This window comes from Hemitrygon akajei, chromosome 7 (assembly GCF_048418815.1).
Source record: "Hemitrygon akajei chromosome 7, sHemAka1.3, whole genome shotgun sequence".
NCBI lineage: Eukaryota > Metazoa > Chordata > Chondrichthyes > Myliobatiformes > Dasyatidae > Hemitrygon > Hemitrygon akajei.
In genome coordinates this window covers 65701906-65728072 of record NC_133130.1, presented here as the reverse complement: position 1 = coordinate 65728072, position 26167 = coordinate 65701906, and the positions used below count along the sequence as shown (strand labels likewise).

Sequence of the window (26167 nt, the reverse complement as noted above, 5' to 3'; positions counted from 1 at the left end):
GATGTAGAAGTGGAGGGATGGGTTAGTTAATTTTCTGATGACACAAAGATTGGAGGTGTTGTGGATAGTGTGGAGGGCTGTCCGAGGTTACAGTGGGACATTGATAGGATGCAAAAATGGGCTGAGAAGTGGCAGATGGAGTTCAACCCAGATAAAGTTGACTTTGTGGTTAAGAAAAGCACGCAGTGCATTGGCCTTCATCAATCGTAGGATTGAGTTTAAAAGCCGAGAGGTAATGTAGCAGCTATATACATTTTCCAAGAACTTCCAAGATGGTGGTGCGACGCAGCTTGCAGCAGCCACTCCGGAGCTGATTATCTATTATTTGTGAAGTGGGGTGCCGTGCGCAATCATAATCAATTGAAAACGGATGTGGGAGCACGGAGGAACATTGGGGAATCTCCAGGAAGACCTTCTTCGTTGCTGCTGCTGCTGTGAGGTCCGGGACTCTGCTGGGAAGAACAGGCCCCCAGTCCTCGGGGTCGCGTTGCCGATGGCCATTGGTCTTAATACGCTCGGCAGAGGATGGTGCTCGGAGAAGCTGTGCCGGAGGGGATGGTCGTCGGCTCGGAGGTTCGACGGACTTGGAGTCCGCTGTGGTCAGGTCGCTTTCGGTGTGTGCTGCGTCTGCGAGGCTGGGTCCGACGGAGCTTTCATCGTGTGCTGCGTCTGCGAGGCTGAGTCGGGCGGCACCGTGGAAGTCCATAGTGGGGGTATTCCCTTCTGCTGCCGGCGTGGGATGGCGAGTCTGTCGGGACCCTGGGGACTTGTGGAAACTGTGTGGTGATTTCTTTTGAACTTATAGTCCTTTAACATCTTTGGACTATTTTTACTGTGCCCATGGTCTGTTTTTTTTAATCAATTATGCTATTGTTTGCACTGTTGTAACTATGTGGTTTTGTGCAGGCTGCCGGCGACAGTGGTGGAGGCAGATACGATAGGGTCTTTTAAGAGACTCCTGGGCAGGTACATGGAACTCAGAAAAATAAAGAGCTTTAGTTTTTGGTCTTGTTTGTCTGGTGGAGTTGGAGCTCCTTTCTGGGGAAAGCGCTAAGATGGTAGCGCGATATTAATACGCAGCAGCCTCTCCGGACTCTGGATTGGGGATTGCCAAACATTATGTGGATTTTCTGGTGTAGTCTGTTTTGTCATATGCTTTTGTGATATCATTCTGGAGGAACATTGTCTCATTTTTTAACTGCATTGCATTTGGGGTTTCTAAATGACAATAATCTGAATCTGAATATAGAACCCTGGTCAGACCCCACTTGGAGTACTGTGCTCTGTTCTGGTCACCTCACTATAGAAAGGATGTGGAAACCATAGAAAGAGTGCAGAGAAGATATACAAGGATGTTGCCTGGATTGGGGAGCGTGCCTTATGAGAATAGGTCCTTTTTTCCTTGGAGCAATGGAGGATGAGAAGTGACCTGATAGAGGTGTATAAGATGATGAGAGGCATTGATCGTGTGGATAGTCAGAGGCTTTTTCCCAGGGCTGAAATGGTTAGCATGAGATGGGATAGTTTTAAGGTGCTTGGAAGTAGGTACGGAGGAGATATCAAGCGTAAGTTTTTTATGCAGAGAGTGTTGAGTGTGTGGATTGGGCTGCTGGTGACAGTGGTGGAGGCTGATACGATAGGGTCTTTTAAGAGACTCCTGGGCAGGTATATGGAGCTCAGAAAAATAAAGAGCTATTGGTAACCTTAGGTAATTTCTCAGGTAAGGACATGTTCAGCACAGCTTTGTGTGCCGTAGGGCCTGTGTGCGCTGTAGGGTTTTCTGTGTTTCTATTAATTAATTGATCTGTACACTGAAGTGTAATTATAAGTTTCTTCTCCCATTTTTGTTTTTCCTTTTCTGCTAACTAAAATTAAATTTTGTATGAATCCAAGTAGATGAAACTGTATGATCCTCTAATTTGACTGTGCCTCAAATATTCTCTCATCTCTGACTGAATAAATTCATGTAAAAGAGCCATTGTAGATATCCACCACTAAATTTATTTGAAAGTTTCAAGTTATTGAAGAAATAAAGGAAAATCTCAGTTCAACAAGAAAGGGAATTTGAGTGATGTTAACAACAGTAACATTTATAAAGGAAAATGGAGAACCAGCCTAGGCAGAGATTCTGGGAAAGGTGATTAAATAGTTTGTCAAATAAATATACTAACACAAACATCTTTAAAAAGAAAGGATGAGAGAGAAGGATGTTGGGGTGGGATTTCATTGCATGAGGTAAGGCCCTTCAAGATATAGCCACCATTGGTAGAATTGCAGAAGATGCTAATTTGCAGGAGACCAGTCATAGAAGTTGTCTTTTGTAAGTGGATGGAGGAAGCTGCCATGATATTAAAAGGGCTGAACATTGAAATAATTTTAAACCTGATGGAAAATATTTAGCTTCAGATATTGAGTCAAAATTAAGTATGTAATATTATAAAGAATCAAATTTTCATAGGAAAGCAAGTTCAAGCTGGTAAAATATGCTTTGAAAGTTGGTGTAATTAAAGTTATTCATGTAACATTGGTGATTAGCAATATGAATGGACAAAATGAGCAATAAAGGTTCTGTGTTCTGCAGATGGAAAGGAAAGGTTTTTGTGTATGAAAGAATGCGGATTGCTTGAAAAGTATTCCTTGTCTGAAATTGTTTATGTGTGCTTTAAGTTTTGTAATATGCTGAAAGATACTGTGGCACCAACTCTATAATGGAATATTAAATCTTATTAATAGAAAGGGTTACATCAAATCAGTTTTATATTTGCATAATTACAGTGACGAATGCAAATTATTTGCTGAGCTAATTAAATTTGGCAATCTTTGTCTAAGTTGCTTTTTAAAAAAAATATATATCAGCTATATTTGTTAAATATACAATATGTGCTGGAGGCAGTTTGTAAGTGTTGCCATGATGCCAGCGTCAGCATAGCACTTTTTCTGCTAACTCTATAACTTGTACATCTTAGGAAGCTGGAGCATCCGAAGGAAACCCACATGGTCACAGGCAGTGATGGGAATTGAACCACAATCTTACAGCTGGTTCTGTAAAGTTCTATGCCAGCCACAATGCTATTGTACTGCCTGTATCTATTGTAGACAGATTTTGAAAAATTACATCCAAAACAAAATTAAATGTTGAACAAACAAGAGAAACTCTGCAGATGCTGGAAGACCATTGCAACACAGACAAAATACTGGAGGAACTCAGCAGGCCAGGCAGCATCTGGGAAAAGAGTACAGTTGACGTTTCAGGCTAAAGCCCTTTGACAGGACTGGAGAAAAAAGCTAGAGAGTAGATTTAAAAGGTGGGGGGGAAGAGGGAGCGAAACACAAGGTGATTGTTGAATCCTAGAGCACCAGAGAAGCAATGGATGGGCAAGGAGATAAGGTGAGAGAGTGAAAAGGGATGGGAAATGGTCAAGGAGGCAGGTGGGGGGCATTACCAGAAGTTTGAGAAATGGATGTTAATGCCTTCAGGTTGGAGACTACTCAAATGGAAGATAATGTATTGTTCCTCCAACCTAAGTGGAGGAGGCCAAAGCTGGACCTATTGGAATGGGAAGTGGATTTAAAATGGGCAACCACTGGGAGATCCTGCTTTTACTGGCTTTTTGAATGATAGCGAGAGAGGAGGTGTAGCACTTATTCCGCTTGCAAGGATAAATGCCAGGAGGGAGATAAGAGGGGAGGGACGAATGGACAAGGGAGTCGCGTAGGGAGTGATACCTGCGGAAAGCAGAAAGTAGGGGGGAGGGAAAGATGTGCTTGGTGATGGGATTCCGTTAAAGGTGGCGGACGTTTTGGAGAGTTATGTGCGGGCCACAGAGGCTGGTGAGATGGTAGGTGAGCAAAACAAGTGCCACACCTCCCTCACTATCATTCAGGGCCCTAAACAGTCCTTCAAGGTGAGGCCGACACTTCACGTGACTCTATTGAGGTCATATACTGTATCTGGTACTCCCAGTGTGGTCTCCTGTATATCAGTGAGACCCAATGTAGTTTGGAAGACCACTTTGCTGAGCACTTACGCTGCGTCCACCAGAAAAAGCAGTATTTCCCAGTGGCCACCCATTTTAATTCTACTTACCATTCCCATCCTGATATGTTCATCCATGGCCTCCTCCACTGTCGTGATGAGGCCGCACTTGGGTTGGAGGAACAATACCTCATCTTCCATTTGGGTAGCCTCCAACCTGATGGCATTAACATCTATTTCTCAAACTTCTGGTAGTGCCCCCCCTCACCTGCCTCCTTCACCATTTCCTATCCCTTTTCACTCTCACCTTATCTCCTTTCCCGCCCATCACTTCTCTGGTGCTCCTCCCGCTTTTTTTCCTTCCATGGCCTTCTGTCTCTTTCACCAATCCTCTTTCTCAATGTCTATACACTCAAGCATTTCAGTCCCCTGTAAGTCATCCCCACAATTGCCAAGGTCCTTTTCGCCGGTGAATACTGAAGCAAAGTATTCTTTAAGTGCCTCCATTACCTCTGGCTCCATGCACGTTTCCATTCTCACTCCTGATTGGTCCTATTCTCACATGGCTCTTCCTCTTGCTCTTTACATACTTGTAGAATGCCTTAGGGTTTTCCTTAATCCTGCTCACCAAGGCCTTCTCATGGTCCCTTCTAGCTCTCCTAATTTCTTTCTTGAGCTCCTTTCTAGCCTCTTTGGAATTTTCTAGAGTTCTAACAGTACCTAGTTTCATAAACCTTTTGTAAGCTTTTCTTTTCTTCTTAACTAGATTTTCTACATCCTTTGTATACCATAGTTCTTTTACCCTACCATCCATTCCCTGCCTCAGTGGAACATACCTATACAGACCACCATGCAAATGTTCACTTAACAGTTGCCACATTTCTGCCGTGTATTTCACCTGAGACATTTGCTCCCAATTTATGTTCCCAAGTTCCTGCCCAATAACATTATATTTCCCATTACCCAAATTAAATAATTTCCCAAATTTTCTGCTCCTATCCCTCTCCAGTGCTATGGTAAAAGTGATAGAGTTGTGATCACCACCTCCAAAATGCTGTCCCACCAAGAGATCTGACACCTATCCTGGTTCATTTCCCAATACCAGATCAAGTACAGCCTCTCCTCTAGTTGGCTTACCTACATATTGCATCAGGAAACTATCCTGATCACACCTAACAAACTCCACCCCATCTAAACCCCTTGCTGTAAGGAGATGCCAGTCAATATTAGGAAAGCTAAATTCACCCATCAGAACAACCCTATTATTATTGCACCATTCCAGAATCTGCCTCCCTCTCTGTTCTTAGATGTCTCTGTTACTATTAAGGAAGTTTATAAAAAAACACCCAGTAGAGTTATTGCCCCCTTCCTGTTTCTGACTTCCACCCACAATGACTCAGTAGACAATCCCTCCATGATTTCCTCCTTTTCTGCAGCCGTGATACAATCCCTAATTAGCAGTGCCACTTCCCCGCCTGTTTTGCCTTGCTCCCTGTCCTTTTTGAAACATCTAATGCCCAGCACACTTAGCAGCCATTCATGTCTCAGAGTCATCCAAGTCTCTGTAATGGCCACAACATCATTGTTCCACGTATTGGTCCATGCTATAAGTTCATCTGCCTTGCTCATGTTACTCTTTGCCTTCAAATAGACACATCTCAAGCCATCTGACTGAGTGCTTCTTTGCTGTATCATCTGCCTATCCTTCCTCATAAACTCCCTACAAGCTGTCACTACTTGTGTGCCAACTCCCCCATCCTCTGCCTCTTCACTTCGGTTCCTAAACCCCTACAAATCTAGTTTAAACCCTCCCCAATAGCATTAGCAAACCTCCTTCCCAGGATATTGATTCCCCTCCAGTTCAGGTGCAACCCGTCTCATTTGTGCAGGTCAGTGCTTCCCCAGAAAGGGTTCCAATGATCCAAGAATTTGAAACCCTGCTCCCATGCACCATCCCTTTTGCCACTCATTCACCTGCGCTGTCTTCGTGTTCTGACCTTCACTAGCTTGTGGCACTGGGAGTAATCCAAAAATTACCATCTTGGGGGGTCCTGCTCTTCAGCCTCCCTCCTAACTTCCTAAACCTACTGCTCAGGACCTCTACCCTTCTCCTGCCTATGTCATTGGTACCATCTTGTAGCACAGCCTCTCCCTGCTCACCCTCTCCTTCAAGAATATTTTGCATCCGCTCAGAAACATCCTGGACACTAGCACCTGGGAGGCAACATTCTATTCTAGTAATACGTATACAATGCTGGAAGAACTCAGCAGGTCAGGCAGCATCCGTGAGAAAAGACCCAAAGGGTCTCGGCCAGAAACGTTGGCTACTCTTTTCTCATGGATGCTGCCTGACTTGCTGAGTTCTTCCAGCGTTGTGTACATATTCTTTGATCCACGGCATCTGCAGTTGTATTTTTGTGTTTTGATTCTATTCTGGTGTCTCTTGCTGCACAGAATTTTCTATCTGTTTTCCTGACTATCGAGTCCCATATGACTGTTGGTCTGGCTGCTGCTGCCTTGCCCAGATAGATCATCCCTCACAGCAGTGTCCAAAGGGGTATACCTGTTGCTGAGGGAAATGGCCACAGGTGAACCCTGCACTGACTTCCTTTTCCCTTTACCTCTCTCAGTGTTCACCCATCTACTCCCTGAATTCTGCACTTTGGGTGTAACCACCTATTCAAAAGTCGTATCTATCAATTGCTCTGCCTCCTGGATGTTTCTAAGTTTATCCAACTCTAGCTCCATCTCCTTAATGTGGTCTTTCATGAGCTGGAGTTGGCTGCATTTCCCACATGTGTAGTCATCAGGGAGTCTATCAAGTTCCATGAATTCCCACATCCTACAGGAAGAGCATTCCATTGCCATATCTACCATCCTGCCTGCACTGTGCAATGGGCAGCCAAGACCAAATCTTCTAAACTGTTTCTTTGGCCTCAGCCTCATCTCGTCAAAGCCTCTTGAGTCAAAGCCTGATGCTCTTACTCTCACCACTGGCCTATTCCCAAGAATGGCCACCCCGCTTGCCCTTCTGGAGTTTTATTTAATTCGAAGTGCTCTGCTCCCAATGCTGATTGGACCTCTGGAATGTCCGAACACCTGCCAAGCTCTCCTCTTATACTAGTTTTGCCAACCTGCGAGTTAACGCTTCGAAGTGCTCTGCTCGCGACACTGATTGGACCTCTGGAATGTCCGAACACCCGCAAAGCTCTCTTTTTACACTAGCTTTGCTGACCTGTGCTGGCATTGGAGAGAATCCAAAATATTGAAAGGCCAAAGAGGAGTGGGTGTGGAGAAAATGATTCCCATAGGAGTGGAGTGTGAAATTAAAATAGTAGGGTACTGGGAAATTCTGCTTTTTGTGGATGGTGAGAAGGTGCTCGCCAAAGTTGTCTCCCAGTCTACAGTTGCAGGAAGTTTGTGAACCCTTTGCAATTACCTAGTTTTCTGTGTTAATTATGCATAAAATGTGATCTCTTCTTCATCTGAATTTCAGTAATAGACAAGCACAATCTGCCTAAACTTTAACACACAAACAATTGTACTTCTCGTCAATACTGAGTACACTATTTGAGCATTCTAGTTTCAAAAAGTATGTGAACTTCTGGGGTAATGGAGATAAAGTTTATAGAGGGGCCCTGCCCTATATATAAAATAAAGGCTTACAAAGTCAGGTCACTGGCAGTGCCTGCTCTTCCCTAGAACTCTAGAAAGATTTGCTTATGTGCACTATTCCTCAATCAAAACAACTTTCAGAGGACCTTAGAGGAAATGTAGAAATGCATGAAGCTGGAAAAGCTACAAAAGCATTTCTAAAGATCTGAGTGTTCATTGGTCCACAGACAGAGAAATTGTCTACAGATGGAGGAAATTCAGTACTGGTGCTACTCTCCCTAGCAGTGGGTGTCCTGCAGAGATAACACCGAGAGCACGTTGTGCAATGGTGAATGAGGTGTAAAAGAACCCAAATGTAACACCAAAAGACCTGCAGAGATCTCTGTAACTTGCTGAGGTCTCTGTTCATGTGTCCACTATGAGAAAAGCACTGACAAGAATGGTGTTCATGGAAGGACACCATGGAGGAAACCACTGATCTCCAAAAAAAAAAAATGCCATTGCTGCATGTCTCAAGTTTGCAAAAGACCATCTGGATGTTCCACAACATTTCTGGGATAACATTCTGTGGACAGATGAGACAAAAGTTGAACTTTTTGGCAGGAATGCACAGAGGGAAGAAAAAGAGCATTGCACAGCAACACCAAAACCTCATCCCAGCTGTGAAGCATGTTGGAAGGAGCATCATGGTTTTGGGCTGCTTTGCTGCCTCAGGGCCTGGACAGCTTGCAGCCGTTGAGGGAACAATGAATGTCATTGTGTCAAGACATTTTAAAGGAGAATGTCAGAGTAGTGGTCTGTCACCTGAAGCTTAATAGAAGTTGGATGATGCAAAAAAACAAGGGTCCAAAACACAAGAATAAATGTACAACAGAATGGTTTAAAAAGAAAATTCGTATTTTGGAGTGGCCAAGTCGGATCCAGACCTCAACCAAATTGAGATGCTGTGGCAGGATCAGAAGAGGGCTATTTATGCAAGGTATCCCAGAAATACTAATGAACTGAAGTAATTTTGTATGGAGGAATAGTCCTCCTCGCCATCATGCAAGTCTGATCAGCAGCTACAGGAAACATTTGGTGGAAGTTGTTAAATACAAGGGTTCACATACTTTTTCAGCCTGGACTGTGAATGATAAAGCAATGTGTTCAACAAAGACATGAAAGTTCAATTGGTTGAGTGTTATTAGTTTAGGCAGATTGTGTTCATCTATTATTGTTACTTCGATGAAGATCAGACCACATTTTATGAGAAATTAATGGAGAAAACCATGCAATTGCAAAGGGTTCACAAACCTTTTCTTGAAACTGTGTGCCCGGACTCACCCATGTAGAGGAGGCTGCATCAGGAGCAGCAGATAAGGTAGAAGGCCCACAACAAATTTGCTGGTGAAGTGTTGCCTCACCTGGGTGAATATTTGGGTGCTGAATGGTGGTGGGGAAGAGGTGAATGGCTGGATTTGGTACTTTTCCATTTGCAGGGATAAGTATCAGGAAGGAGATTAGTGGGGAGGGACAAATGGACAAGGGAATCAGGAAGGGAGTGATCTCTGTAGAAAGTGGAGAATGGGGGTTATGTGAAGATTCATTTGGTGATTAGGGTCCATTGAAGACAGGTGAAGTTGCAAAAATCTGATAATTTGTGGTGATAGTTGATGACAAGAGGAACCTGTTGAGGCAGCGGGATGGTGCAGTGAGTGCACGTCTTGGAAATGGAAGAGATGCGGGTGAGGGCAGCATCAATGGTGGTGGTAAGAAGACATTGTTGATGTCCTGGGAGCAGATGCAGAGGGGATGAAGGAATTGAGAAAACAGGATGGCATTTTTACAGATAGGATGGGAAAATGTATAGTTAAGATAACCATGGGAATAGTAGGTTCATAAAATATATCAGTATTCACTTTTTCTCCAGAGATGGAGACAGAGATCAAGAAAGAGAAAGAAGTATCAGAAGTTGACCAGGTTAACTTAATGGCACAGTGGAAGTTAAGAGGCAAAGTTGATGAAATTGACGAGCTCAGCATGGGCAGCACCAATGCAGTTGTCAATGTAGCGCAAAAGGCATAGCTGGGACCCATGCAGATACTCATTGCTACACCTTAAGTTTGGAGAAAATGGAAGGAGCTGAAAGAGAAAGCAAAAGAAAATCTGCAGATGCTGGAAATCCAAGCAACACACACAAAATGCTGGAGGAGCTCAGAAGGCTAGGTAGCAGCTATGGAAAAGAATTCAGTCAATATTTCGGGCCGAGACGGAAGGATCTCGGCCCAGAGCTAAAAGAAAAATTATTAAGGGTGAGGACCAGTTCTGCCAGACCGAGCAGGGTTGTGGTGGAGTGGAACTGGTCGGGTTCCCTTCCACCATTTAGCATTTAGCATCTTCACGGTTAGTGAGGTGGATTTGTACTATGATTTGGTGGACTTGTCGTAGAAGGCAATAGAAGATCGTAGTAGATTGGATATTACAGGTAATTCAGAAGGTGGACCAGTCACTATTTACTTCAGCTATGAGCAAACTGAAAGTTCACAAAGATATTAAAATGTGTCTAATAATTTATTCACATAACTTGCTATGTATTTGCCTTGCATCATTTTAAAATATATTCTGTTGCATTGGATGTGAAAGCATTGCCTAATGTTTGAAAGAAATTTCGATCTTAATTGTTATGTACAAATGGATTTTTTTTCACATCCAGGGAAGTCAAATTGATACCATATATTTTAGGTTTTTTTGATGTTTTCCTTTCTTAGTATTCAGAAGACATAAAGCATAAGACAACCCTACTTGAATTGCAAAAAATGTTCACATATCTCATGGTGAGTGATTCACTGGATAATAAAAATTCTTACTGAGACCAGCTCTTTAAATATGAAAGTTAATTAATTTCTTTTGAAATGTCACTGTCTAGGAAAGTGAACGTAAAGCATATAATCCAAGACCATTTTGCAAAACCTACACCATGGACAAACAACCTCTGAACACTGGAGAACAGAAAGATATGACTGAATTTTTCACTGATCTAATAACAAAAATTGAAGAGATGTCTCCTGATTTGGTAAGCTCGAAAGTGATTCTTTGCATTTGTTTAATATCACAATATAAAAGTTATGGTTCTCTAAAGTTTGCTTTTTTAATTAGAAAAACACAGTGAAGAGCTTATTTGGAGGAGTTATAACGAACAATGTTGTATCACTGGTGAGTAATTTTGAATTTTGAGCACCTTTCATTATGAAAATGAATAGTCTTCATGATGAATACTAAACTAACAAGTTTTTTTTAAAAATTCAGGATTGTGAACATGTTAGCCAGACAGCTGAGGAATTTTACACAGTTCGATGCCAAGTAGCTGATATGAAAAACATTTATGTAAGTTATGCCTAATTTCTTAGCTTAAAATAACAAAATTTGTTAATGAAGTTTGACAAAACAAAGCTGAATTGAAATCATTTACAGTTGAAACTGCAGGAAAGTACAACATATCAGTGTTCTATATTAGGACTGATTTAATATTTCAACTAATGGTGTGCACAATGAGGAATACCACTTGTAAGCTTTATTTGAAAAACTTGGTACTTAAAAAGATAAGCTTTTCATTGTTACTATTTACAGAACAAACACTTCTCTTAGTGATGACTTAAACAATTATACACTGGATAAGGTTCTAGTGCTTTAAAAAAACATTTGCCTGTAATCAATGGCTTTCTCTTAAATGTATATTCGTGCCTTACATCATTTTATTATAGTTGTATTAGAATTGTAAAGTGTACTAAGTCCACTCAGCATTTTAAATATTTTCAGATAAACGGTGTAATTTTATAATATATTGCTTATTTTAAATGTTGGGAGACTGTAGGTCTGACACGGTGGTCAGCAGCACAGGAGCGCCACAGGGGACCGTGCTCTATCCGGTCCTGTTCACCCTGTACACATCAGACTTCCAATATAACTCGGAGTCCTGCCATATGCAGAAGTTCGCTGATGACACGGCCATAGTGGGGTGTGTCAGGAATGGACAGGAGGAAGAGTATAGGAAACTGATACAGGACTTTGTGATATGGTGCAACTCAAACTACCTGCGTCTCAATATCACCAAGACCAAGGAGATGGTGGTGGACTTTAGGAGATCTAGGCCTCATATGGAGCCAGTGATCATTAATGGAGAATGTGTGGAGCAGGTTAAGACCTACAAGTATCTGGGAGTACAGTTAGACGAGAAGCTAGACTGGACTGCCAACACAGATGCCTTGTGCAGGAAGGCACAGAGTCGACTGTACTTCCTTAGAAGGTTGGCGTCATTCAATGTCTGTAGTGAGATGCTGAAGATGTTCTATAGGTCAGTTGTGGAGAGCGCCCTCTTCTTTGTGGTGGTGTGTTGGGGAGGAAGCATTAAGAAGAGGGACGTCTCACGTCTTAATAAGCTGGTAAGGAAGGCGGGCTCTGTTGTGAGCAAAGTACTGGAGAGTTTAACATCGGTAGCTGAGCGAAGGGCGCTGAGTAGGCTACGGTCAATTATGGAAAACTCTGAACATCCTCTACATAGCACCATCCAGAGACAGAGAAGCAGTTTCAGCGACAGGTTACTATTGATGCAATGCTCCTCAGACAGGATGAAGAGGTCAATACTCCCCAATGCCATTCGGCTTTACAATTCAACCGCCAGGAGTAAGATATGTTAAAGTGCCGGGGTTAGGACTCAATGTATTTAAGTAAACTACTTAAGAACTTTTTAAAAGCCATTATTAATGCTTTTTGAGAGGGTGATTTTAGATGCATATCATATTTTTACTGAGTTAAGTATTGTATGTAATTAGTTTTGCTACAATAAGTGTATGGGACATTGGAAAAATTGTTGAATTTCCCCATGGGGATGAATAAAGTATCTGTCTATCTATCTATCTATCTTCTTTCTAGGAGTCACTTGATGAAGTTACTATTAAAGATACTCTGGAAGGTGATAACATGTACACTTGTTCTCAATGTGGGAAGAAAGTACGGGCAGAGAAAAGGTTTGCTTCTATTGTAAATACATTTGGATGTTTTCACTTGCTTGTTGGTCAGGGATAGCCTTTGTTTTTTGCATTATTTGACAATGAGCATTTTGGAAGCTGCAAGACATTCAAACACATGACCACAAATACTTTTGTGTAGTTGGATCGTTGAAAAAATGTGAAAACTTTATCAATGTGTTATGGAATGGTTCAAAGGTACTTACGTGTCAGCGTTTTTGTACTCACCACCGCTACAATCACGGTATTAAAACTTGGTGTTTGTAATTTTAAATCAATGAGAAGTTAATTGGTTTTGTATTTAAAGCAAATTAAATACCCCTATAAATAACATTGTATTACTGAATTCAGTTTCATTATACCCTTGTAATGTCCAAGCATATGACATCTTCATTGTGGTTTTTTAAAAAAACTTTGTCTTTCACAGGGCTTGTTTTAAGAAATTACCACGAATCTTGAGTTTCAATACCATGCGATACACTTTCAATATGGTTACAATGATGAAAGAGAAGGTCAACACTCATTTTTCTTTTCCCCTCCGTCTTGACATGACTCCATATACTGAAGATTATCTTATGAGAAAAAATGATCGAATTGATGGTAATGCACAATTTTATGTAGTTTATTATAGATCTTTACATTGGATAAAAAGTGTTTGGCTTTAAATAAAATCAATAGTTATTCACTTTTGCATATTATTTATTTAAATAATTTTAGTACTATTATTTGAATAGTAACTTCCATGATGGATAATTTAGTTCTCTTTATAATACTGTATATGCTGAAAACAGCTCTGAGATGTACTGTTCCAGGCTCATCACAGTAGGTTTATGGGGACACACTCTTGTGTTCCTGAAGCAATCAATAATAATCTGTCTTTAAAGGAGAAGGAATTTATGTGGTTTACATTTGTAGAGAGCTCTTTCTCTATCCCCCACCAGAAAATTTATTTCAGTTTGTTGATTATGAGAAACATGATACCATTGATGGAATATACTTGTAACTTAAGGAATAATGAGCTTTGATACCTTTCCCTTCTCTGTGCTGTGATAGAATGGATTATAGTAGTTTCTTGCTACAGAACCAAATTCCATTTATTTGATCCTCCATTTCCATTGATTTGATTCTCCTCCATTTTCTTAAGATCCCAGTAGTAACAAATTTCAATACTGCAAATGCTGAGTATTTGAAGTAAAAATAGGAAAGGTTGACAATATTCAGTTGATCAATTTCTGTGGACTGAGGACAATGAACAGCTGATGTTTTAACATGATGGCTTTAGATCAGAATACATGGCTAGCTTTTCTTTTCATAAATGTTGATGGACCTCGATAATTCCAATAATTTTTGTCTTTTATTTGAGGACTTTTAGATAATTTAACCACAGAGATTTTCTAATTTGGCATTAGCAACCAATAAATATGTGGTGATCTGAGGATTTCTGACACCCCCTTCCCTTTTCTCGATCTCTCTGTCGCCATCTCTAGAGACAATCTATATTGATTTCATTTATAAACACACTGATTCTCACAGCTACCTGGAGAATACTTCTACCCACCCTGCCACTTTTAAAATGCATTCCCGTAAGACCATAGTATATAGGAGCAGAGTTAGGCCATTCGGCTGATTGAGTCTGCTCTGCCATTTCAGCATGGCTGATCCAATTTTCCTCTCAGCCCCAATCTCCTGCTTTCTTCCCATATCCCTTCATGTTCTGACCAGTTAAGTATCTATCAACCTCTGCCTTAAGTATACATAAAGACTTGGCTTGTGGCAAAGAATTCCACAGATTCACCACTTTCTGGCTGAAGAAATTCCTCATTTCTGTTCTAAAAGGACACCCCTCACCCTTCATTCTGAGGTTGCGTCCTCTGGTCTTGGACTCTCCCACCATTGGAGACATCCTCTCCACATCCACTCTATCAAGGCCTTTCACCATTCGACAGGTTTCAATGAGATCACCTCTCATTCTTCTGAAGAATACAGGCCCAGAACCATCAAATGCTGTTCGTATGACAAGCCATTCAATCCTGGAATCATTTTCATGAACCTCCTTTGAACTCTCTTCAGTTTTAGCACATCCTTTCTATGATAAGGGGCCCAAATCTGCTCACAGTACTCCAAATGAGGCCTCACCAGTGCTTTATAATGCTTCAACATTACATCCTTGCATTTATATTTGAGTCCTCTTGAAATGAATGTGAACATTCCATTTGCCCTCCTTACCACAGACCTAATCTACAAATTAATCTTTCAGGAATAACTCTTAAGTCCCTTTATGCCTCAGTTTTATGTATTTTCTCTCCATTTAGAAAATAGTTAACCCTTGCATTTCTTCTGCCAAAGTTCTATCTGCCATTTCTTTGCCCATTCTCCCAATCTGCTATAGTCTTTCTGTAGCCTCTCTACTTCCTCAAAACTACCTGCCCCTCCACCTGTCTTCATTTCATCTGCAAACTTTGCAACAAAACCATCAATTCCATCATCCAGATCATTGACATATAATGTAAAAAGAATCAGTCCCAACACAACCCCCTGTGGAACACCACTAGGCGCTGGCTACCAACCAGAAAAGGTTCCCTTTATTCTTTGTCTCCTGCCAACCAGCCACTGCTTCATCCATGCTAAAATCTTTCCTGTAATACCATGGGCTTGTAGCTTGATAGGCAACTTCCTGTGTGGCACCCTGTCAAAGGCCTTTTGAAAATCCAAGTACACAACATCAACCAATCCTCCTTTGTCTATCCTGCTTGTTACTTCTTCAAAGAATTCTAACAGATTTTTTCAGGCAAGATTTTTATGTGAGGACATTTTGCTGACCATGGCCTATTTTATCATGTGCCTCCAAGTACCTTGAGCCCTCATCCTTAATAATAACTCTTAACATCTTCTCAGCCACTGAGGCCAGACTAACTGGCCTATAGTTTCCTTTCTTCTGCCTTTCTTCCTTCTTGAAGAGTGGAGTGACATTTGCAATTTTCCAGTCTACCCAAACCAATCCTGAATCTATTGATTCTTGAAAGATCATTACTCATGCCTCCACGATCTCTGCAGCTGCCTCTTTCAGAACCCTGGGGTGTACACCTTCTGGTCGGGGTGACTTGTCTACCTTGGGACCTTTCAGTTTTCAAAGTACCTTTTCTCTAGTTATGGTAACTTCACACATTTCATGACCCCTTACACCTGGAACTTCCACCATACTGCTAGTATCTTCCACAGTTAAGACTGACACAAAATGCTTTGTCAGTTCGTCCACCATTTCATTGTCCCCATTACTACCATTCCAGCTTCATTTTCCTGTGGTCTGATATCCACACTTGCTTCTCTTTTACACTTTATGTATCTGAAGAAACATTTGGTATTGTCTTTAATATTATTGGCTAGCTTACTTTCATATTCCAACTTCACGACCTGAATGGCTTTTTTAGTTGCCTTCTGTTGGTTTTTAAAATTTTCCCAATCCTCTTAACTTTCCGCTAATTTTTACTCTATGCCCTCCGTTTGGCTTGTATGTTGGCTTTGACATCTCTTGTTAGCCATGGATGCGTCATCTTTCCTTTCAAATACTTTTCCCTCTTTGGGATGTATATCCTGTGCCTTCCGAATTGCTTCCCGAAATTCTGCTCTGCTCCATTGCTGCTCTGTAATTTTCTCCCTTTTCTCAGTTCCTGCATCTCCCATGCATCTGCAATCAAGATGAGGCTTTTCATTCCAGAGCTAATGAGATGCCCACCTCCTTCAAAGAATGAGGCTTCCCTTCCTCCTCCATCAATGCTGTCCCCACCCACATCTCTTCCATTTCGTGCATCTCCGCCCTCATCCCGTCCTGCCGCCACTCCAGGAATAGGATTCTTCTTGTCCTCATCTACCACCCCATTGGCCTCCACGTCCAGCACATAATTCTTCATAACTTCTGCCATCTCCAATGAAATTCCACTACCAAGCACGTCTTTCCTTCCCCTCCCTACTTTCCGCTTTCCGCAGGATTTGCTCCCTATGCGACTCCCTTGTCTACTCATCCCTCCCCACTGATCTCCCTCCTGTGGAAGTGGAACAAGTGCCACATCTTTCCCTCAGTAGCATTCAGGGCTCTAAATAATCCTTCCAGATGAGGCAACACTTCACCTGTGAGTTTGTTGGGGTCGTCTACTATATCCAGTGCTCCCAATGTGACCTCCTGCATATCAGTAAGACCCTACGTAGGTTGGGAGTCTGCTTTGCCAAGCACCTACGCTCTGTCCCCAGAAAAAAATGGGATCTACCTGTAGCCACCCACTTCAGTTCTACTTCCCATTCTGACATGTTTGTCCATGGCCTCCTCGACTGCTGCAATGAAGCCACTCTCAGATTGGAGGAGCGACACGTATTCCATCTGGGTAGCCTCCAATCTGATGGCATGAACTCTGATTTCTCAAACTTCAAGAAATTGCTCCTCTGCCCCCTCCTTCCCCATTCTTGTTTCCATCTGTCACCTTATCTCCTTACCTAGCTATCACCTCCCTTTGGTGCTTCTCCTCCTTCCTCCCTTTCTTCCATGGTTTTCTGTCCTCTCCTATGAGATTCCCCCTTTTTCAGCCCTTTATCTCTTTCACCAATCAATTTCCCAGCTCTTAGATTCATTCCCTCACCTCTCCTGATTTCACCTATCACTTTCCACCTTGTACTTCTTCCTGTCTTCACCCTACCTTCCCTACTCTGACTTCTCCCCTTAATTTCCAGTCCTGAAGAAAGGTCTTGGCGTGAAACATCAACTGTTCACTCTTTTCCATTGATGCTGCCTGGCCTGCTGAGATCATCTGGCATTTTGAGTGTGTTGCTGAACATAACAGTGATAGTTTTTAATATCCTTTTAGGTTTGAAAGAGGATGGTACAGTTAAACAAAGTGAAAGCTTTGAGTATGATTTGATAGGAGTGACCGTGCACACAGGAACAGCAGATGGAGGACATTACTACAGTTTTATCAGAGAGATTGTGAATCTTCATGCTTACAAAAACAATAAATGGTAAGATCTATGTAGATCCAAATTTAAAGTCCGTTTTACAAGCCATTTCAATACAGCAAACTACTGAATTGTAATTATGTCATTTATTTTATAAACACTTGGATAAAGAAAATCCCCAAAAATATTTTTAATCACGTGAATAGGTTTGTGCAAAAGTGTGTCTGTCTAACTAGAAGCCAGAATGGTAAAAGGCAATTAAAATCTGTCTCAGTTGTGGTCATTTAATTTCCTTTTTAAAGGTATCTCTTTAACGATGCTGAAGTAAAACCATTTGATTCTGCCCAACTTGCCTCTGAGTGCTTCGGTGGAGAAATGACAGTAAGTTGCAACTTTAAAAAAATATATATATATCTTTAAAATATTTAGATATAAAATGTGCAGCATTGCACTCTTTATGACTTTGTTCATTTGGTGTTCATTTTTTTGTGAACAGTTCTAGCAAAGTCTAGTTTCTCCAAAAAAAATCATTTAGATTTTGCCTAATCATAATATTTTTAACTAGAAGTAATGATAGGTAATTGCTGCTGGAGTTGTATAAGAAAATTCAAGACCATCCGAGCCAAACACGTCTATTTAAGCTACTTTCACCTCACAGACCTTGAGCAGTAGGCCTATAGGTTGTGACATTCCAGGTGCTTATCATAAGCCTTGTGGGTATAAAAAATCTTCCAAGCAGTGAGATTCAGGTCCCCATCAAGGAGTTAAAAATCTTCCTTCTTTTCCCCTCTAAACCTATCAGTTACATTAAATCTGTGTATCCTTTCTATTGGCCTTTCTCAGGGAAATGGGTCTTCATGTTTATCCTGTTTAAGCTTTGCATCATTTTACATACCATGATTCTAAATGTTCCTTTAAAAATTAACCCGTCCATTAATCTCCTCAAAGACCATTCTTGCTGAACCACTCACTTTCTCAACTCAGATTCTCCAGTGTGACAACATTGTTGTAAGTTTCCTTTAGTTATTTTTTTGCGCTCTCATATCCTCCTTGGAATATAGTGATCAGAGCCATACAGGATCTTGTTGAGGCCTAATTATTTGCCATTTTCATTTATTTCTTCACTAAAGTGACCCAAATTGGACTTTTTAAAAAATAGTAAAATTGAATTTTCAAGATTAGTAAAATTAGTGCATGGTACAGAATGTTCCTAATCCCCTTTCAATTATTACATTTCAGCCAGCATGGTGGCACTAGTATCGCTCCAGTAACCCAGGTTCATTCCTGACCTTTGTTGCTATCTGTAGAATCGGCAAGGTTTTCTGTAACACCATAGTTTCTCTCAAGGGCTGTGGTTTCCACCTACCACACAAAGATACTTTAGGTTAACTGACCTTTGTAAATTGTTCCAAGTGTGTAGGTGAGTGGTAGAATGTGGGAGTCGAGGATGGAGCTGATGAGAATGTGGGAAGAATAGGTTAAAGGGAAAAGTGTAGAGGGAGTGAGACTGCTCTGTGAGCTAGCATAAACTCAATAGGCCAAAATGGAAATATTCTGATGATTGTAATCTGTCTTATTCTCATAGAAAAAAGGAATCAACACATCAAAGAGAGGATGGTGGAAACTTTTATAGCACAGAGTGTAATATGTTGCTTTGCTGTTAGATTATTACTTTGAGATTACTATGCATTTTGTTCATAGAACAAGTATTAACAGTTTGGGGGTAGGCGAGGTGTTTTGCAGTTAACTTAATCTCAAATTCTGCACAAGTTTACTGTTTTTGTTCAATTTAGACCAAAACCTATGATTCTGTCACAGACAAGTTCATGGATTTTTCCTTTGAAAAGGTAAATAAATCTTATTGGGAATAACCAATAATATATTACATATATTTACATTTTAATTGCATTTTATGAGCAACCAGCAATTATCTTTGGCTTGTCTATCTTTTGTAATAGTTTCCTTAAAATAATTTTCTTGTTTCAGTGATGAGCATATTGTTTAATAAGCTAACACATGAATTAGAAGGGAAGGCCCAGAAAATGTCAGAATAAGTATTAACAATGGTAAATAAAAAAGTAGCACCGATATTTGTTCACCCTATAGATGACTAATTTTCATAGATTTAATTTGAATTTGGAAATGTTTTACTTATAACCCATGAAAATGGTCTGTGCTAATCAGATTTAAGTTAATTGTTCCAGTAAACTTTTTCATTTCTTCTCACTTATTATTGGTAAAAGATCTCTACTTGGGGTAAAAATAAATGCACTGTTAGGGTTAGCTGTATGGAAAAGAGCTGGGTCACATGTAGGTAATAGAAATGAAATTGGAACTGGGGAGGAAAACAAATATCGAATACATGAATGGAGGTAGGTCAAACTAAGGATTAGAAATTATTTATTTGAGGAAATGTTGAATAGGCCTAAAACACGTTTGTTGCTTTTGCAAAATATGTTCAGAAAGTAGTTTTTTCAGTAATGTTCAGTAATTTTACTGAAAGAAAGGAGGGTAATATTAGTCTGGATTTTATGGTTGTAATGGTGCTGAAATAATGTTTATTGGGGTCAATTTACTGTGAAACTAACAATAAAGCAAGATTTGCGTAACTTTGAAATCCTGAAGTTGATATTGATCCAGACATCCTCTTCACTAAATTGCAGCTTTCTCTAATTAATTAAGGGCCTTGAGTAGAATTGAAATAGATGTGTGTAATTTGCAAATTATCTTTGTAAAATGTCATGAAAATGTTAAATTTACTTAGAGTTTTTAATGTTCATTGACTTACAGATTTAATATTTATTTAAAAGTAACAGGTTTGAAGTATGTGGATTGACGTTCCCAAATCTTTTCAAAATGGAAAGAATTATCTTTCAAATTTTTATTTGGTAGTTCATCATCTACCATCTATTGACAACTGTTGTGAAACTGTAGATCAGTAATCCAGAAAGCAGAGTTAAAATCCTGTTCTTTTTAAGTTCAGTTGATAATTCAGAATTTTATTGAAATCTGAGTGTTACATGGATAGTAAATGGCACTGAGCAAGGGGAAGTCCACACCAAGACACTGGATATTATGCTGTTGAGCAAAATTCAAGCAGTTTCAGCCAGTTGTAAAATGTATTTGTTCCAGTCGAGTGGACAAGTACTGATTTACAGCTTCCATTTTATCAAAGAGTAGTATATCTTTAGAGTGTACCCCGGTAATTATTAAACCTTGTAAAGGTTTTTACTTGTCTTATCTCTCTCTCTCCTATCCAGGAGTTAACCATACTCAGTTAAGGGTAGTGAGATCTTTTTATTTCTGTAAAATGTTGCAAGGAAAACTGATGCCAGTAATTTCACTTGTGGAGGAAATACTGTATACTCTCTCGGATAACGGTTAATTTACTCATTGGTTACCTTTTCACTACTGTCCTTTTAAGTCGTATGATGTGATAGGGGAGAATAACTACCCTGTTCCTCCAGCATTTTGTATGTGTTACCAACATAAAAGCTTTATTGGAATTGTGGATCATTGAATGAAATTGCCTTTAGCAGCTCCCCTGTCTTTCTCTCAATCATTTGTGGTTCCCTCATCTACACATTGTTTCCAACCCCCTACTTTTTAATCTCCCCTCCACTCTTACTTCTTTGTTACTCATTTAAATTCTACCCTGCTCTCTCTCTTGCTTTTCTGTCATTTATTTCACCCATAACCCTCTTTATGAAATGCATGTCTCAAGTCCATCTGTGTTCATCCTTATGGATGGTAAGGTGCTAGAGGCACCTTCAGTTTCACTCATTGTATATCTCATTGTAATTTTGTTTCAAATTTCAACATTTAAAACAGACAGACATACTTTATTGTTCCCGAGGGAAAGCATAAGTCAGGTTGACTTGCAGGATGGAAAAAAAAAGGCACAGATTTTGCTGTGTTTTTCTGGCAGTCCCATCTGGAAGTGCTGCTGTTTCTCTGTATAGCAGTGGGTAGGTTTTGGGTCTTCTGCACAGATCCTGAAGTTTTGAACTTGCTGGCTGTGCTCCTTTGATGATTTCCTGTTCAGCAGAGGAGGAGGGGAGCCTGTTCTTGTGTCAGGTTACATGATTACCCTTTTATCACAAACAAGAGAAAATCTACAAATGCTGGAAATCCAAGCAACGCACGCAAAATGCTGGAGGAACTCAGCAAGCCAAGCAGCATCTATGGAAAAAAGTACTGTTGATATTTTGGGCCGAGACCCTTCGGCAGGTCTAGAGGTAAAAAGATGAGTTGTAGATTCAAAAGATGGGGGCGGGGGGAACGAGAGGGAAACACAAGGTGATATTTGAAACCTGAAGGGGGAGAGACTGAAGAGCTGGGACATGATTGAAGAAAGAGATAAAGGGCTAAAGAATGGGGAGTCTAATAGGAATGGACAGAAGGCCATGGAAGAAAGAAAAGTGGGAGGAACACCAGAAGGAAGTGATGGGCAGGCAAGGAGATAAGGTGAGGGAAAAGGGGATGAGGAATGGTGAAGATTGGGGGGGGGGGGCATTACCGGAAGTCTGAGAAATCGATGTTTATGTTATCAGGTTGCAGGCTATCCAGATAGAATATAAAGTGTTGTTGCTCCAACCTGAGTGTGGCCTCATCACAACAGTGGAGGCCGTGGATAGACATATCGGAATGGGAAGTGGAATTAAAATGGATAGTCTCTGGGAAATCCCACTTCTTCTGGCAGACGGAGTGTAGGTGCTTGGCGAAGCGGTCTCCCAATCAATGTTGGTCTCACCAATATACAGGAGGCCACACCGGGAGCATCAGACGCAGTATATAACCCCAACAGACTTACGGGTGAGGTGTTGCCTCACTTGGAAAGACTTTTTAGGGCCCTGAATGATAGTGAGGAAGGAGGTCTAGGGGCAGATGGAACGCTTGTTCCGCTTGTAAGGATAAGTACCAGGAGGAAGTGACAAATAGACAAGAGAGTTGTTTAGAGAGTGATCCCAGCGGAAAACAGAAAAAGTGGGGGAGAGAAAGCTGTGCTTAGTGGTGGGATCCCATTGGAGATGACGGAAGTTCTGGAGAATTATGTGCTGGATGTGGAGGCTGGTGGGGAGGTAGGTGAGGGCAAGAAGAATCCTATCCCTGGTAAGGTGGTGGGAGGATAGGGTAAGAGCAGACGTGCGTGAAATGAGAGAGATGCAGCTGGTGGTGGAGGACGGGAAGCCCCTTTCTTTGAATTTTTTTAAATGATTTTAGTGGCAAGGGCAAAAAGAAAAGTACAGGAGTCTCCCCAAGTTGCAAATGGCCTGATTTATGGAAATCCAATTTTATACAAATGCTCCAAAACAAAATTTCAAGCTAATAATAAAATGTTACTTCATATTTATTGATGGTTAGATATAGCATATAGTTCATTAGTTTAATTATGGGTAGTGTTTGGGTGATTACTTAATGAAATGAATGAATTTTAGCAAGAGTTGTAGAGCAATATGATATGGGTAACCATAGAAAATTAACACACCTCTCAGATAAATTGACTTGTGGACCTTGGGGAGCTTAACTTAGGAACCGCCTGCTTAAAGTATTGAAATTTTTCATTTTTGAAAAAGAATCCAATCCTTAATTTTTAAAAGAAATTTCTGGAAATCGGACTTGCGGAAACCTCGGATAATATTTTATCCTGGATTACTTGGTAGAAATGAGGCATTGCTATCTAGTGAAGTTTTTCAGAGGTTTCGTGGATCCTACTGACCTCAACTGATTATGTTGCTTGTGACTCTGCTGACACTTGGCTCAGGAGACTTGTTGGCTTCCAGTCTTCTGAATCTGAATTTAGAGGAATTTAAATCCAAGACAGTGGTTAAAGGCGGGCCAAACTCGTGCGTGTGTGTGTGTGTGTGTGTGTGTGTGTGTGTGTGTGTCTCTCTCTCGCTCTCTTTCTCTCCCCCTCCCTCTCTCTCTCTCTCTCTCTCCCCCCACTCTCTCTCTCTCCCCCCCTCTCTCTCTCCCCCTCCCTCTCTCTCTCCCCCTCCCTCTCTCTCTCCCCCTCCCTCTCTCTCTTCTCCCTCCCCTCTCTATCTCTATCTGTCCTTCTCCCTCCCTCCCCCCTCCCCCCTCCCTCACCCCCACTCTACCCCTCTTCCCTCCCTCTACCCCTCTCCCCCCCCCTCCATGAAGTTCCTTCCCAAAGCCATTCAAGTGCAGTTCTTGACCATACATGTGCATACTATTGTTCACATGCTCTGGATCCATAATGTTTCTATTCTCAATATAGACAAGTAAGGGACTTGTAAATGGCATATCCTTTTTTGCTCCATAGAAGTGGTTAGTGAGGAACAAGATGGAGTATGAAGAACTGTCAGAACCATTTTTGATTATTTTCAGTTTTTTATGAAAAGTTTATGTGCAATCACAAGTACATTTGACACCATTTCCTGGTAGAACAGTTGGTTCATTTCAACATTTTTCTTGAAGTGTGCTCTCCATGTACCATGTACAATAACCACCATTTAATCCTTCAGTTAGAGAAGAAATATGAGGGTTTTAGATGCTGAAACATTATCTTGGTTTTAGACACACAGTGCATACATGTTGTTCTATAAACGTGTGGAGACAGAGGAAGAAAATGGGAAGGAATGCAACTTTGATGTTTCACCAGAACTTTTGGAGGTAATGTGATTTTTTTTTTCTTCCCTATTGATTCAGCAAATTAGAAAAATTCAATGATTTTCAAGGAAAATTAGTAAAATTAGTTTATTGTCACATGTACAATTAGTTTGTTGCAACGGTGTATTAAGGTAGTACAGGGGAACACAGTAACAGAGTGGAGAATAAAGTGTTACAGAGATACGGAAAAAGTGCAGTGCAGGTAGATAATAAGGTGCAGGGTGATAACACAGTAGGTTGTGAAGCCAAGAGTACATCTTATTGTGCTATGGAATTATTAAATAGTCTAATAAACCAAGGGATAGTAGCTCCCCTTGAGTCAGGTCATACTTCCTTACAGGCTTTCGTATCTTCTGCCTGATTGGGGTTTGGAGGGAAGAAGAGAGATTATCTGAGGTGCATAGGATCTTTGATTATGCTGGCTGCTTTACTGAGGCAGTAAGTAGTGTAGAAAGAGTCCATGGAGAGAAGGTTGTTTTCTGTCCCCAACTCTCTGCAGTTTCTTGTGGTCACAGGCAGAGCCAAGTCTGTGCATCCAGATAGGGTGCTCTTTATGGTGCTTTGATAAATAATTGATGAGGGTCAAAGAGACATGCTAAATTTTCTTCAGGAAGTAGAGACATTGGAAATATTAAAGCATCTGATAAATAACCATAGTTCATTGTTCTTAGTTTGTTTAGAGGAACGTGGGATGAAATACAGAAACAGGAAATTCCAGGACTGAAGCAGGCCCTTTGGCCCACTAATGTGTGCTGACTGTGGTGACAAATTAAAGTAATCCCATCTGCCTGCCTGTTCATCTGCCACAATCGTTGTTATAATACCTGGTGGCATGTTGCAGGCACATACCACTTTCTGTGGGGAGGGAGAAAAACAGCTGGCCTTATAAGGGGCATAGATCACAAAAATTACCTGAGTGGAAATAAAGAAGTCAGGGAAGGGCAGGGTCAGAGGGTCATGTCAGTATGAGAAGAGGTGGAAAGATTTCCTTTTGAGTCCATGATGTCGAACCAATATAATCACAAATGTATAGGAAAAAGCAATGAAAGAGGTAGCTCCAAGAAGGACTGTAAAAAAAGCTTTGTCACTAATCCCCAAGAAGAAGGACATAGCTTCCCACAGCTATGCCACTTATTTAAAATAAGTCAATATCGGTAAAAGAGGAGTTCAATGTGAGAACGAGTTCGGATAGGCATGCGTGTAATAATGGTGGGTGGGTGGAGAGCTGCTTGGATCTTGTGCAGAGAAGATTCAAAGGACTATTCTGATGTGGCATAGAGATAAAGAAGGATTTGATGTAGAATTAGTCTTCCTTTTTCCTTGGGACAAGGAAGCTGAATGTCAGCAGTTCAAAATGAATAGATCTAGAAAAGATGAGAGATCAGAGAGGGGCCAGGTAGATAAGACAAGCTTAACAGAAGAGGGTGTTGCGCAGTCTAGAGTAACCAAAGAAGGGAAACTTAGAAATGTTAACAACTTAACATTCTTTTAGGTTCAGAATCCTTTGAGGTGGAAATATAAGGGATGAAGCTGAGTCCTCTACTGAAGTAACTTGACTGGAATCAAAGTGGGGAAGAATGGAACAGAAATTGCTTTCCAATTGCATCTTAGTATTATTAAATGACATTGTATATATCCAGTACAATAAATATTCCACATTTAAGAAAAATGGAAAGAAACCTTGAAAACTCTCAACTTTAATGCATTATAAAATGTTGAGTATCAATCTTAAAGATTATTTTCCATAATTTTTTTAAATAGTGGATCTGGCATGACAACATGCAATTTCTACAGGACAAGAATATCTTTGAACATACTTACTTTGGGTAAGTGTTCTGCAACATTATGTTACATCTAGACCATTGAAAAATGATATTGGCAGGATAATGCAATTGGTTTTCAAAAAAAATCTGCAATTTCAGATTCATGTGGCAGTTGTGTAGTAGCATCCCAAGCACGTTACCTGACCCAAAGGCGGTATCGCTGATGACTGCAAAGG

General features: G+C 40.7%; 1 protein-coding gene across 3 annotated transcripts in view; it reads left to right on the top strand.

The window, feature by feature from the left end:
• Positions 1 to 26167, top strand: part of usp34 (ubiquitin specific peptidase 34) — a 300100-nt gene that overhangs the window by 190632 nt on the left and 83301 nt on the right. For all 3 annotated transcript variants that reach the window (XM_073051066.1, XM_073051065.1, XM_073051064.1), the window contains 12 exons: positions 10339 to 10404; positions 10497 to 10643; positions 10727 to 10783; positions 10877 to 10954; positions 12500 to 12594; positions 13022 to 13194; positions 17448 to 17598; positions 17838 to 17916; positions 19329 to 19382; positions 24076 to 24171; positions 25930 to 25994; positions 26091 to 26166. In XM_073051066.1, the coding sequence (XP_072907167.1) occupies positions 10339 to 10404; positions 10497 to 10643; positions 10727 to 10783; positions 10877 to 10954; positions 12500 to 12594; positions 13022 to 13194; positions 17448 to 17598; positions 17838 to 17916; positions 19329 to 19382; positions 24076 to 24171; positions 25930 to 25994; positions 26091 to 26166 (1137 nt within the window). The remainder of the gene's footprint in view (positions 1 to 10338; positions 10405 to 10496; positions 10644 to 10726; positions 10784 to 10876; positions 10955 to 12499; positions 12595 to 13021; positions 13195 to 17447; positions 17599 to 17837; positions 17917 to 19328; positions 19383 to 24075; positions 24172 to 25929; positions 25995 to 26090; position 26167) is intronic.